Below are 15,649 nucleotides of genomic sequence, written 5' to 3' on the forward strand. Positions count from 1 at the left end.
ACTGTGAAGCAACAGTGGGCAATTATGTTTGGTAAATGTTGGGAAAGTAGCCTTGCTATCTAAATGCCAAATCCATGATGCATCATGTCCGATTTTCAGCCATGTACTATATGTCACACTTACAGTAGACGTCCACTCTGATGGACTTAATGGCAGGGGATCCAAGGCCGTTCTCAGCCTTGCAGTAGTAGCGACCTCCCTGGGTCCTCTGGATCTTTGCAATGTGCAACGTCTCGTTGAACACGCTGGAGTCCTGGAAGCGGTCCGACACACTGCCGGCTGTCTTGGTCCATCGAATCTGGACAAGAACAAAGAGGAGAAATTACTATACTTCCACATTTGATTTCAAGGGTCTTCTGTCGTAGTGTGCATGCAATAAAGTGAGGGGTCAAACACAGCTTCAGGTAGGAAGTACACATACAGTATAAATAAAGATGATACTGTAAATTCTTAAATAAAAGCTGGTATTCAGAAAGTAGTCATAGACATGGCGGGCATAAACAAATTGAAGGGGTAAAATTACCTTTAGTCAAATAGCTTACATAGTAAATTCAGCATCATATATATTTCCACTGCACTAATTTAATCAGTACACCAGTCTGCAGCTCTGAGTTTCTCTATTCAACAGAGGTTTTCGGTTTCTTCCAATCGCTGTAAAGCTATTGTTAGTGAAACTCATCACTTCCTTCACATTTGTCAAACTAAAGGCATACTAGAGAAGGGTGGGTCATGCCTTTAATGTGTCTTTGCAGAAAGTGTTGGCCTCATTGAGAGCAGCCTTAACGCTGATTAAAAAAACAAACAAACTGGAAACCACTGGAAATAACTGGTGAATTAAATCTCAAAAAAACCTCAGAGCAACTTATTTTATTAAGGGATTGAGTTTGCATGAACAGCAAACAACATCAACAAACATAGCTGCCAGCCAAAGTGACTTCCTGGATCAGAAAACATGCAAAAATATAATTAAACACAGCTATAAAACAGAGAAAATATAATAAATAATAATATAAATAATATAATAATAGAAAATAAAGGTATTTCTAATATGACCTTTTTTCAAATATTAAAATTAAAAGATTAATTTAGCGATTTAAACTAGGGTATTGTGTTTGCTATATTCTACTGTATTCTTCATAAAATTCTGTATTTTATGCAATATGCAGACGACAGATGACGAATCCTATTCTTTTGTGAAATGTCACAGAACAAAGGAGGATTTGAAAGCTAAAAATCTTCCTCTAACTTTCCTCTTTCCTCTGTTCCACACAAGACTGACCTCAGCGTGGCCTTCTCAGCACGAGTACCTTTCACTAACTGATGAGACCCAGTTAGCCCATGGCATTAAGGTGTAATGAAAGGTGAAATAGTGTTACTTTCCAACATGAGGTTATAATTGACTCTCCATCATCTCCCTCTCCTGTCCTCATTAAAGCATACAGCATGAACAGGTACTGTGACAACTCTGGCCTGGGGGCCACACAGCCAGAACTACGGAGCATAAAGCTTCATTCAATCCCTCATCCTAAGTAAGCCACAGATGGACTGGCTTTGCCTGCAGAGCTTCACATATCTATGTCTCGGCAGGGGAGGCTATGAATTAGAATCCAATATCTGCACACTGTATGGTGTGGCATCATCTTGGATACTGATAACATCCCATTTTGCAGAGATAGCATCAGATGGAACAGGGATATCATCGCATGGAGGGATGGGGATTGGGTGCTATCTTGGGAGATTGCCGCTGTGCTGCTCTAGCTGTGGGGTTTTCCCCATGACAACTCCAGCCTGAGGTGACGACAGCTTGAAGTTTGGTCATTTTCCAAACAGACAGGAAAAGGGAAATGAAAGGGTGGGTGGCCCAAAACCTGATAATGGTGCTCTATTCCACTGGCTTTTTTTTTAGCTCGGGGCTAGAGGATGACAAGGACAGGAATTCACATGCAGCAAAAGTTTATCAGAGGAGTTTCAGATTCTCTCTCTTGCTTGGGGTGTTACTGTTCAGAGTGGCAGAAATAAATTAGCTACTGAAATGAAACTCAAAGACTGTGTGTGTGCTGTAGCTCCCTTTCACCGATCTCTTTCTTTGAAAAAAAAAGAGAAAGTCTGTGGCCAGACTGTTTCTCTCCCCCATCCCTTTATACAGCCTTTAAGTCGATATATTACCATTAAAAATAAATGCCTTTTAATGAATACACTGCACAGAAAGGGCTACACTTGGCCTGTTTCAAATGCATCAAGAGACACTGAGAGAAAGCACTCCATGAAAAAGCCCAAACTCAGCAACTGATCGATGCTAAAGCAGCACAGTTAGAAAATCTGGGGCCCTATTATAACAGTTAGGGACATCATGAGTTCAGCAAAACAAGCCCTAAAGTTAAATAAGTTATGATTATAAATTAGATGGGGCAAAGTTTGTGAATTCACTCTGCTACAGTACTCTGTATCCCCTCATGCAAATACAAAGCAAGCTGGCTTATGGCGACCTCAGCAGAATTCAATATTCTCCCAGCTTATACCCCCAGTCATTTCCTTTGCCTTTTGTGTAAAGAGCTTTGAGTTTTAGGAAAGCGCGGTATCAATAAGTGTATTGTTAGAGTGACACTAAGAAGTGGGTATTGAAATAACTCTTGATATTTTCAAAAGAAAAGTGCTCCTGTTTGTTTCATGGGGGCAGCAGACCACATTATTGGTGAGCTTTCAACTCTCCCTGTACCCTGGAGCTATTTTCCTTCTTCCACTTCTTTGACTTCTTACATCTGAGCACCTCTACCCACAGGGGGAGTCCTGAAGTATGCCTGGTGCGAACAGTTTGACCCTCTTCACTCTCCTTAGTGCAATGCAAATACTCTTGATCTGAGAGGAGCTGGCGGATTTGAGCAATATGATAATTGCTCCCCCTTGCCCAGTGACAGCCATTTTTTTTGCCTATTTTTGCGGCTCCTTTCACATTGCTCAGCTGAAACTCAAGGTGCCTTCAAGTATACACTGGGGAATAAGTCAAACTGCCCAAAATGCACCACCCAGCTGCTGTTAGTAGAAATGTATTTATTCCTGTCTGTCCCTTGCAATTGCGTGCATATATTATTAGCATGAAATGTAAATGGGGACTGGTTTTCATATTTCACCTCACATAGTTTGCAAAAAAGGGGTTGTGCATTAACATTTTGCATATTCTATTTTTTAAAAAAGCATCAAAAACATGACAACACTTTGTTCCACGGGGAAAAGCAAAAGCAAAAAGTCATATAATAATAATAACACCATTAAAAAAATCTGACATCCCAATAGAAAGATCAACATTTGCTTACAAGGAAAGTAAAAGCTCGTCTAGATTAGTATCCAACTGAAAATCCCAGCAGTGTTTGAGACCACACATGCTGCGGTGTCACGGCAAGAGCTAATTAAAATGCGCCCAGTGTCTGTTGTTATGCAGGGATCATATGCTGGAGCACGCGTCTTCGGTGAATCTCCCATAATGCCTGCTGTGACGTTTCGCTCTCCCTAACTACAGACTGGTTTCTAATTGCTTGCCATCTTTTCTTTTAGGCACTGATGGTGGTCTGTGCCGCTCAGTGGTGCAGCCAAGTGTGGCTGAGCATGACAATCAAGCGATCAGAAGAAGCAACAGGGGGTCCATATCACAAATTACGAGTGCACAGACTCTACAGGTCTATAATGAAAAATTCTGACCCTCTTAAAAAAACAACTGAAAGACAATATAAAACACGCTGCACTGAAGTCTTTGTAATTGGAATTAGAAAACAGAAATAAGAATTGAATTAGAAATACACACTGACAAACATACAAAAGAAATTCATCTGCTTTAATTCGCCTTGGTGTTGAACTACATGCAGTATTTTTGAGGGCTGCAGTTAAAGTCATTGGGCGAGGTGTAGTTCAAGGAGAAACTCTGAGATGGTGCCCTTACTACAACTGCAGTCTGTATGGCAAACAAAAAAAAAATAGAAGGTTAAATCATGTTCAAAAAAGCACCATCTGCCAACAACACCAGCACTGTAGGCTAACTGTCATGGGAGCATCCAAAACAGATCACATACTCCAATTGGTCTGTATAAAGCGAAATGTCCTGGGGCCTGAGGTCAGCTTATTTGTACTCGCTGACCCGTGGCGCTGCGAGTTGAATCTGGCCAGCCAATAATTGAAACAAAAAAAGGTGTTTGCAATGTGGTGTTGCTGGCTATTGGAGCCTGGTACTCAAACAAAGTAGTGTGGACATAATGGATGGAGGCCAGGGCAGGGGAGACGGGGGCAGATGGCTTCATCATCAGGGACTCTTTGATGTCTATTCACAGCATCAAAGACAATGAACGAAGCTTGGGAACACTGACCATGAAAGCTCAAAGAGATAAAGCTGTACATGTATGTATGTGGTGTTCTGATACAGAGACAAAGAGACAGTGAGACAGTGTTTAAGACAAAGGGAAAGAACACTTTATATGTAATGGAGGCAAAGCTCATATTCACTTTCAATATTTATTACTTTTCAGATGAACTGTTTAATCCTGTAATCTATAAAAATGTCAAGGAAATAGTGAAAAATGTTGATGTCGCCAGAATCCCCAAGTGACATCTTCATTGCATTGATATTCAATTTCCATTGATATAAAACAAGAAAAAAAAAACCAGTGATCAAAATTGTAGTAGATTGACTTCATGTTCATTGAGCGTAGAAAGAGGCATCGGCATCATGTGTCTCATGCTTTTTGACAGAGAGCCAATTTAGAGATACACAGACAAAAAGATCAAAAGGAAAGTCATTTTTTTTTGTCAATTAATTGATCAAATCATTTCCCACCTAATCAATGAATCCTTTAATCTATAATACGTCCAAAAAATTTAAAAGTTCTCATCACAAGTTCCCAGAGCTGAAGGTGACATTTGTTTAATTACTTGATTTGTCTGACTAACAGATTGCCATGAAATTTGGTCGCAACGTTCATGTTCCCCACAGGACCGATTGAAGTAACATCTGGCATCATCGTCAGGTCAAGATTTACATTTTTCAAATAGCTTGGTTTAAGGCCAAATACCTGCCAAACTAATGACATGTCCAACAGCCTCAGCTGTATTGTATTTTCAGTCCTAATTAGCAAATGTTAGCATGCTAATTGGCTAAACTACAATGGCAAACATGGTAAACATTACATGCTAAACATCAGCATGTTAGCATTGTCACTGTGAGCATGCTGACTTGAGCATTTAGCAGCACACTGGCTATTTAGTACCGCCTCACAGAGCTGCATGGCCGTAGAACTTGTGTCTTGTTGTTTGAGAAATGGCATGAAAGATTTATTGATTGTTATTTTTGTTTTGTTATTCTCTATTTATTGACAAATGTTCATTCCAGCAATACACAGAAGGAAAAGACAGAGCGAGAAAATGGACGTGCTTGTGTTTTGCAAAGAGAGAAAGCAGAGCGAGGGAAAAGCACTGGCCACAAGTAAGATTTTCTGTCTTATCCTTCTCCTCAGACAGCCAAGTTCCACAAATCCTTCCAGTGACCTCTGCACTATACATCTATGAGAATTTGACTTCATTGCCCCTCGAGCCTGCCAGATGCCAACAGTCCCAGTCTTCCTCTGCAGCACACAGTAGCACCTTGAAATGCCAAACCCACGAGGCACAGGGAAAAAGCACATATTATCCGGTGTGCTGGTGACTGACAGGAACATATATTTATTTGACAATTAAATGGGAAGGCAGACAAGTGTTGCCGCTGCCACGTGTGTCTTTGTGTGTGTGAGGTTGGATGCATGTACGGTTTTATTATTAGAAAGCCTCTGTTTTTCTCCGAGGTGGGTGGGCGGATGTGCACGGGGCTGACAGAGAGGCCCACTGTGAGGAAGCTGCTGCTGCGTTGGACACAATCCAGAGACTCCATCAGTGGGAAGGCCTGAGGGGCGTCTATGTAATTTAAGAAGTGTGCATATTGATAGACATGCGAAGAATTAAACTGTGGCGAAATTGCCAACCGTGGCCCCATTTACTCAGTGGTTGGTCCTTTGTGGTGCTGATGTTGTACTTGGCACAACACCCCTCGGTCTATGTATTATCATGGGAGCCAGTAGGATCTCAAAGTCAGGGAAAGAGACTGAAATCTGGACAGTAATGGTGAAAAAAGCAATTTTGTGATTTGCTAATGCAGAACTAATTGAAGCCATTCACAGTGATCGAGTAGTGTGACTTGGCCCCCTGTGATATTGTGGTGCAGATGGAGAGTGTGGTTTAAGTTACTGTTGATATGGAGGTTGTTCAAGGAAACAAAATTCTGAATGAATCCACAGATAGGAGAACTACGTTCACATTAATCTTAGGGGCTTAAGCTGCATAGAAAGCGATGTGTTTTGAACAATGTGGTCCGAGGGAAGCACTGATGGAGCAGTAATCTTTTGTAAATTTGTATTCACTGCTCAAATGTGATTTTAACATCCAAAACATGGAGGATATCAGGTCTTTTTTTTCAGAGAAGTGTCAGTAACAGCTTAGTTATTAAGAATGTAATCAAGTTTAATTTAATAATTATTAACTACTAAAATAATTAACTACCACTCCCGTTCTTCGCAAGTAGATCAGGAGTTGAGTTATTAGTGTACACAGCATGCCCAATTAATTTATTTTTTGCCATGCATTCATTCATTTTATTAGGAGAAGGGTGAACTGCAAGCTGACATTGATCATTACTGTTGTTTTTATCAGCTCAACAGACTGAAAGCAGTCCAATCTGAAATGAAATACTATATAATAATAGGTCCCGTTTTTTGGAAGTTATACAAGCAAATACATATATAAAACATGTTGCAGTATCAAGGTCTGTGTGTTATGGGTAAGCACAGTATTGTAGTGTGCGCATGCGTGTATATGACATAGAAAGAGAAATACGGGCACATACAACACAACTATCCCTAATAATTAGACATTATCAACATTATGGTTTAATTATAAAACATGAATCAAAACAAGACACACTAAATATGCACTACAACTTTCGCAAAGAGTACTGACAATTTTTTTCCCCACATGTGCTCTTTAAAGATGAAGAAACTCAATTCAATTAAAATGTGGAACTTTGGGGCGAAGAAAGACTTCCGAACATGTTCTGAGGATTAATATTTAATTCTAATGAAAAGATGAGCTGGTATTCCTGTATTAACTTTGCAAGCCTGTTTCCGATGAGGTCGCATACTCTAGTGTTTTTCCACCAACATCACAAAAACCAGCCTTAGGTCTACTGCCACCCCAGATAACCTCCTCTGCTTCCGAAACCACTCAGAATGAGTGTGCGCTGCCCCGCAGGTCCCATGCAGGGGGACAGAGCTGACACATCCCAAAGTCCGGAGAGACACAGCAGAGACCCACTGTGCCAGGGGATCTGCGTGAGTCTCATAATGACTCTGTTTCAAAGGAGATCCTGCCTCTCCTGCCACAGTCATGCAGGGCTTTTGATCTCCCACTCTCTGCTCCTCTCCTCCCCTCGCTCTGCTCTGTTTTTCAGAAATTCTAATTAAGAGGAAAGACAGAGATGATGAGTGTGAAGTTGTCCCCCCTGACGACAGAAGGAGATGAACCGTGTGTCTGAACCTCTCGCTAATTTAAGAGGCCTCACCTTTTCAATTGAAATATAAAAATCAATATGCTCCTTTGCTTTGGCATCCAGAGGGGAAGTGTACAAACTAATGGCCCTGTCTATCGATCAAAAGGGGAATTAAATTAATTAATGTAAATGAGCTCAGCCAGTCCAGAGATGGCGCCGAATTCTGGGCAATCTGTGTTATGAAGCAAATTGGAAAAAGCATTCGATAAACGTTCGAAAGGTTAGTGTGTGCAAATCCTGCCCAGATTAATATCAGAACAAAATGTAACGGTCAGGTAGTTTGTGGCAGAGCTGACATTTATACCTGCGTGGATCAAGTTAGTTGGTATTTTGTCTAAACGAGTAGATGGGATCTTGTTTCTTATTTTTATCAACTTTCTTTTTTTTATCTATGAGAAAAGCAATAAGCAGAAGGCACAACAAGACCAAATTAAAGGCCTGTATCTTCAGGAAAAGGTGTTTGTTAATTATTTTAGATCACAACAGAAAATAAAAGAGCCGGGAGAAGAAAAAAAAAAGTTTTTCAGATACCAAGGACCCATGTGTATTATGTACACGACCCAGAGTCCTTTTTACTGGCCTGCTTCTCACTCGTTACAGTTTTGTTTTGGCAGATGTTTCCGCTGTTCTGTTTCTGCATTCTCATTAGCCTCGGAAGCTTTCATTATCAACATGCAGGTGCACAATGCAACCTAAACCATCAATAATTAAAGGATTAAACTTTTAAGCTGGTTTAGTGCAGAGGTACGTGGTGTGCCACTCAATGACGCTAATACAGAATTAAAAGAAAAGCCGCTGAAGAAGAGCGGGAAAAGGAGAAACAGACAGGAGAGATATAGGGTATAAAATTAGCACCACGTCCCATGATTCCTTACCTGTGGTCGAGGATGTCCTGTCACCAGACAGGTGAGCTCCAGGGTTTCTCCCTCTCTGATGGTGTAGACTCTCTCCGTGTGTCTCTCCTCCTCAACATTACAGGCATGTCCTGAGTGTATAATGCGGACAGTCGGTGAGGCTGTGGATGAAAAAAAATAAAAAAAGAAACATGGTGTGTTAGCATTCGGGTCATTTCTGAAGGAATGAGTAGTTTAGCACAACAGATGGTGTATTGATTAAGAGGCTGTCTTACTGAAAACGAGCACTGTGGTCACGTTTGTAGCGCACACAGCAAACAAGAAGTATTTGAACAAGAAAATAAATAAATAAATAATTGATACATATTTCGCTTTTATAGCATTCACTTTGGTTTAGCTTTTCAAACACCTCGTATATCAAATACAAAGTCAAGGAAAGGTACTTTGGTAAAGTGATTCACCGCCTAACAATGTTATGTAGATTTTATTAGAACTAACTTGTGAAAGTGGCACTTTCACAGAAATGTGCTACTGGTAGGGATTGTGTTGCCAAGGGTGTTGTCAAGCACTGTTTTACTAACCAACATGAACAATAAAATGAAATAGACCTTTCTCACAACAGCCATTTTGACATAAAATAGTTGTAACAGGTTGTTACCAATGACACCTAAGGGAACCTAAAATTAGTACCATTGTTAACACCTGTTGTGAAAAAGGTCTATGCATGTAAGTTTGGTAGCACAAAAAGAACTGAAAAGGGATGCTTCTAGTTTGCAGTACAAAGTAATGTAAGCACATCGCATTACTATGCAACCTGAGCACGCCCGAGCACTCAGATTGGCTTAAAGGCACAATTGATAACAGAAAGAGGTCATCCCACCACCAAAAATCAAAACATTACAAACGAATCAACATAAAGTAAACCTATCACACTCAGATCAATAGACAGGTATTTTAATGCAGTGCCAGCACATCTACCAAGTTACTGTTTCGTGATGCTGTTGAGCTGTATTGTTTGTAAAAATAAGAATAAAATGGGCCTATATTTTCATAAATGAACTAACTGGTTTATTCATGTATGTGAATATGCATCAAATATGTGTGAGTTATGTGATCAAAAAAACTACAGACTGAGCCTTAAATTCATCTAAACTGAGACTGAGATTTAAGTTGCATGCAGTATTATTATCATAATTATTATTATGATATTATCATCTTTTTTTTATATTTGTCATTTTGACTCATGTATGTATTTGACCCTCTACAGTACATGTAGACCTTATCTGATGTACCTTGGCCCCAGTCACACTATCCTGACTTGATATTAACAGGAAAAATGACATTTTGGAGAAAATAGATTCAGTAGTTATGGCAGAAGCAGTAAGCAATCACTATCACTCCACTTTGATTCAAAGTGACACTCAATTTTCATCCTAACCAAATTAGCCAGAGCGAGCAGCAATAATTCAAATGCAGTGGCAAGTAGATGACCAACCGTAAACAGGTGACGGTGGGCCGCTAAACAGGTAATTGCCCTCATTCTCACTCTTACTTCCTTGCTATGGGAAAATATTGGAATTAATTTACAATTCAGTATTATTAAATGTTTAAATGTTAGAAAATCTTTTAGACACATATACACTTTGAAAAAGAAAGTTATCTAAAATGAATCAGCAATATTTTGAAAAGCACTGACTCTGACTCAAATACATAATTATTACTTCATAAGTAAATGTCTTTTGCTGGCCGATATATTTTCACAAAATTTTAATACTATCCTAAAATATTTCTCGACTGACCATACGGAGAGTTGGTGTTCATATTTAAATTGGTGGAAATCTCATTCCGCAACTCATCATTTAGCACATTCATTTTAGCATATAATTTCCTAATGCAATGTAATTAGGGATATAAAAACGCCAGAAACTGTGATGTGGGCAAATTAAACTCACTATTCAGCTGCAAAAGCATACTGCAGTACAAGTTCAGGGCAGAAAAACTACCCACAGCTGTCTGTCCACTCTCCACCCTCGAACCTTGTGAGACAATAAGGACACTTCCATCTGTCCACAACCCAACATACAGTGGGACACAAGCGGTGGGGGATTAAACGGAAGGGAGGAACGAGTCATCTTAGGTAACCCGCCCCAAAAAACGCTCAGTTCCACCGAGCTGTAAAAGCGCAGTTGCATGTAACCGACCCCTGACAATACTAGCATCTGTTAAGCATTTATTCCTCTCCAACTTACATGATTAGTGAAGAGGTTTGGGATGAGATGATTTAGAGAGCGGATACGGGATATGATTAGGAGGAGGAGTACAAATTGGTGGAGAAGAAAAAAAAGAACCAAGCAGGAATCACAAGGAGTTACAGACTGTAGCGTGCCTTTCATATTGGAGGAGCAGCTTCCTGTGTGGGCCTCTCTCGGCAGACTCAGGCCCCGGCAGCACACTCAGTTCTGACTCTATCCAGGCTGACATGCTAATGAGTGTGGCGACACTCCTCCCTAATGCTGCATTGGGAGTCTCAGCCAGAGTGTACCCTTAGCCACGCGCTAACCACTTGTCCCTCCCTGTTACCAACCATGCTGTTTGTCTCATTCAGCTTGTTAGCTTAATGCCCTGCCGTGCTTGTCTTGCCTGTCGAAATGCTACGCGGCTTGATGAACGCTGACGCTAACTGGCTACTCATAAAGCCTTGTTGGACTATTCTTGCTCTTACCCTTGGTCGTCTTCCTCTCTCCATTTGGAGATTAATACACTGGTGGCGAATTCCATAGTGGGGGATAAGGGCTTGAGAAATAGGCTCAGTGTAAGGGAGCTTCACGCAAGGCTGCCACTTGAAACAAAAAAAGGCTTAGAAACAAGACCCCAGGGCACTAGCCGAACAAAGTACTAATGCCATTTACTCCAATGAGCCAGTATCTCTGCAGTGTACTATCAGTCCTGGAGGAAAGTAGGGAAACACCCGTAATTAATGATCTTCAACTGCTGTAGCTGCTACTGCAACGGCTACACACACACATAAACACACACTTGTTCTTTACGCAGACAACACTAAGCTTACAGCGACAAAAGCAAATAACCCTCTCTTAAGCGTACATAATGAGCACCATAATGTTCTCGCAGTCGCACATATCCTTGTATAGCTAAGACCGGCTCTCTCACATCACTTGGCCCAAGGCGTGAACTAAAATCGCTGTCATTACTACATAATTTCCTGTTTGTTTAGTTTTCATGAAAGCGGCCGATGTTCTGCTGACAGTAACTACTCATAGTATCACAAAAGACTTCTAAGAACGGACAGTGAGACATTAATGCACTGGGACTCGGAGCTGCATGAAGAGAGATGTCACTACGCTGAGATAAAAGGTGTCCTGGTAGAAGGGATATGGGTGATGGAAAAAGCTTTGGATACATCCTAGCAGGCCAGACACAGCAGGTTATATCCTGTAACATCTTATACAAGTTCATTATGTGGACTAGGGTACTGTCTCATACACTGGAGATGCGGTGGAATTGAAACACCTTTGATTTTTCTGCCAGTAAACCAAACATACCTGTATAATTTAAATTTCACAACACATTGACAGAAGAATCGACATTTATAGATTTGATACATTTGTGCCAAGAAAACGGGGTCACTTGTCGAAACATCGCTCCATAGCCCCACTAGTGGTTAGAAACCCCCCAGGGTGCCTTTAAGGAACAGCCAGAAGTATTATCAGCTAAATGTACTATCCACAGAAGGGGTGCTCATCATGAGGAATTGCCCCATTCAGAGCATTATTGTAATGCAAAGAGTAGATTATATTACTGATGCCTTAAGCAGTTTTTCATTGTTATAATTGGTTCAAATTGAGATAATGTTAACTACTTTACATACATTTTATAGTATAAACATGTGTTTTGTATGTAAAAAAAAATGTAATGCCATGAAGTAGTATAACATTTTTTTTAATAAAAAAGAAAACCTATTTGTTCATACAGGAGCAAAAATAATCCTTTGATATTTGTTATGATCAAAAATGATATATTATGTAAATGTACTTGAAGTATTCACAGAAGGAATACTCGTGATGTAAAATGGTTGTGCACAGTAAATTAACAGCAGTCTCCACAATCTTCTGTTTTTAAAATTATATTACAATTACATGTTTATGACAACTAATCAATAATCAAAGCACCTTGTTCAACCTCATCCCCAATCCCTCCAGAGTAAAAGTACAAGATGTTAAATAAGTGAGTGGTCATGTATGTTGAATAGCAGAGCAGAGGTCATTTGGGAGCAATGAGCTGAAAAAAAACAATTCTGCTGGTGGCACATTCGGATGTTAATTAGATACTTTTTTCAATCTTGTTTTTTTTTTCTCCTGCCAGTTCAGAACTGGCATTGGCATAAGAAGCACATCTGCCAGTCGTACCCATGCAGGGAAATCAATGCTAAATATTGAGTAGATCTTTGCAGTTAAACTAATGCAGAATGATTCTGAAATCACCTGTTTAATTGCTCTACAAGCACTTGTGATTAAACAGCATTGTTGCAAATGTTCAGCAAATGTTGTCATGTGAACCTGTGGGTTAAGATTTGAAATTTGCATAAATGTGCATCTCAGGCTGTAGTGTCACTCCCCCGCACTTCCCCATCCACCCAACGATCTGCAGGCACACACACACGCACACACACACACACACACACACGCACACAGTTTCCTGATAGCTTTAAGTTTAAAGAAAGAAAAAAAAGGAAGCGGAGGAGCTGCAGGCTAGGAGCACGAATCTCAGATGTGTCTCTCTTTTTTTCATTTCATTATCTTTCTTCCATAACCGTTACATCATTTCCCTCTCTGCAGAAACACACAACGGGGAGAGGAAAAAGGTAGAGAGCGGAGTGGAAGAAAAGACTACCTATGCACATACGATTGTGCAAGTCAGACTTTTTTTAGTGCTCGCTCTTCCTCTATAGTCTGTATATGTGTGTGTTTGTGTGTCAATTTGTGTTTGAGTGTGCATTATGTCATTATGTGTGCTGAATGAGCAGCTCCCAGTGGAGTGCCTAGCCTTCCTTGGCCTCAGTTGGAGGAGATGGAGACAGCTTTATCCACTACCGCCAATGGAGATTAAATTGGATTTGGCTAAAAGCAGCCTTGTCACCACGGTTCTGGAGTGCCTGAGTGGCAGAGGGGGTTCTTGGCAATGGTAGTGACTCTAAATTTGACAAACAAATGAATGTGAAAAAAAACTCCAACAGCTGGGGCTCGTTGTCGCTGTGGGCTTAATGTCCTCAGACCAACCCCTCAGGACCACTAACCATATCCTGCTAGTTTTCTGGCTCCGTAATCACCTCCTCAGAATGGGAGAGCCAGATAGTGAGGAACAGGAGAGTGTGAGAAACAGAAGGTGAAAAAAACAACATATCCAATATGCATAACAATTTTAAGAAATAATAGTTTTTTGTTATGACACCAAACTCATTATGAATTCTGTGCCAATATTATCGAAAATAAACTTGCAGTTGGTTATAAAGGGACTGTGGGGAAAAAAGTCAATTTCAGCTGTACGATAAAACTGCACAATGCCAACGTAAAAATGGCTGAGTAATAACAAATAATACGTTAAAAATAAGTTCAGCATTATTAAGGTCTTCGAACAAGGCCAACACAGTCATATTAGATGTTGCCCACATCCCCTCAAAAATGACGGGCTTTGTAAAAACATTGGTCAAACTGGTCACCCACCAGCTATTGTTAGTTGATACCACTTTAACATATGAACGCTGCATTTCATGCGTGATAATGAACACACATTTAACCTGTGCTTGACCCATTCAAAACGGACTTCTGTCCCAGGTAGACGCTGTGAACACAAGCCAAAAAAACTACCTTAGCAGCAGCAAGTGGGGATCCAAATAAAGAATAAAGAATAACCTAAATACACAGCACTGTTTAAACAAAGGATTATAACAGGTCTAGTACAGATAAAAGCTCTGAGCGTCAGAATGGTTACTGCATGAATCACCTTGGTCTAACTCACTAGGATTTCCTATTGTTCTATATTGTCTTTTCTTTGTGAAATGTAACATGCTAAAATTGAGTGTTGAGTAATGGAGGACTCATGAAGCCACCATAAGCTACCGGTCATACCAGACCCAGTAAAGCTGTAGTGTCAAAATCCTTGAGTGTATAAAATGAGCGAAGACATGTTGCGTTGCTTATGAATTTAAGCTTTTATTTGTAAGAAGAATCTCGAAAATAAAATATAAATAAATATTTCTTTATTTCTTTAAAACTAAAACCACAGATTATTGCTTTAACACAGCAGCATGCACAGCTATTGAACTAAAGTATCATATTTAAATATCTTTAATTCAACAATCTTATCTTTATTTTTATTTTTTGCTACTTAGGGGCCGTGGAACAGGCTTTAAACACAACCCTGACATATGAACTTAAGAGGTTATTATGGCAAATGTAGACAACTCTCCTTTAAGCTCTGTTTTGGTCTCCACAAACTCTTGATGGCTTCGTGGCAATTAAATGCTCCATTTCACCAGCTAGTTGCTAACTTTGTCTGTCTGTTGTTTGGTGCTGGGAAGACAGCATAATAGTTAGAGCTTTTTCAATTAAATTAGCAGCCTGCTGCTGCTGGAAACAAGGTTGATGAGAGTGGATGTACTCAACCAAAACAGTAAAGTTGCGGGTCATGAAGTCAAAATAATGAGCTGTAAGACTAAAACTCTCCATAAAGCTGACCATGTTTGTTACTTTAAGTGACTCCTTTCACATTACACATAGTAATTGGATCCAATTTTAATACAAAGATATTGATACATGTAGTTTTAAGATTGATAGTAGCATAATGTATGACCCAACCAAAATCTACTGAGGTTATAGTAATTCTATCATAAATCTAGTGACCATATAGTAGGTATTATAGAACTAGATTGATATTATGTTCTTTATCTTTCGTACCACAGCCGAGCTGACCCTCCCATATTAAATCTGAACATGAGTTATGGTTAAAGGCGGCATTGGCTGTGTCCTCTCAGGTGAGGCAGAACACTTGCATTGGTTATATCAGTGGGGATTGTATCTTTGAGAATAGATAAACATGGTCCATTGCCAAAGGCGTCACACAATGAATTCTATTATTTTCCATGCCTTCCCCCCAAGCCTTACAC

General features: G+C 40.0%; 1 protein-coding gene across 1 annotated transcript in view; it reads right to left on the minus strand.

Moving 5' to 3' along the window:
• The window catches only part of LOC118340952 (MAM domain-containing glycosylphosphatidylinositol anchor protein 2-like), a 105,211-nt gene extending 94,870 nt beyond the window's left edge, over window positions 1-10,341 (minus strand). Inside the window, exons 1-3 of the mRNA XM_035679119.1 lie at window positions 10,269-10,341; window positions 8,491-8,630; window positions 124-298 (exon numbers count right to left, since the gene is read on the minus strand). Coding sequence (XP_035535012.1) covers window positions 124-298; window positions 8,491-8,630; window positions 10,269-10,341 — 388 coding nt within the window. The remainder of the gene's footprint in view (window positions 1-123; window positions 299-8,490; window positions 8,631-10,268) is intronic.
• Between the last annotated feature and the right edge of the window lie 5,308 nt (window positions 10,342-15,649).

Source organism: Morone saxatilis, unplaced genomic scaffold (genome assembly GCF_004916995.1).
Source record: "Morone saxatilis isolate NCDOM2014 unplaced genomic scaffold, NCSU_SB_2.0 Contig7, whole genome shotgun sequence".
Lineage (NCBI taxonomy): Eukaryota > Metazoa > Chordata > Actinopteri > Moronidae > Morone > Morone saxatilis.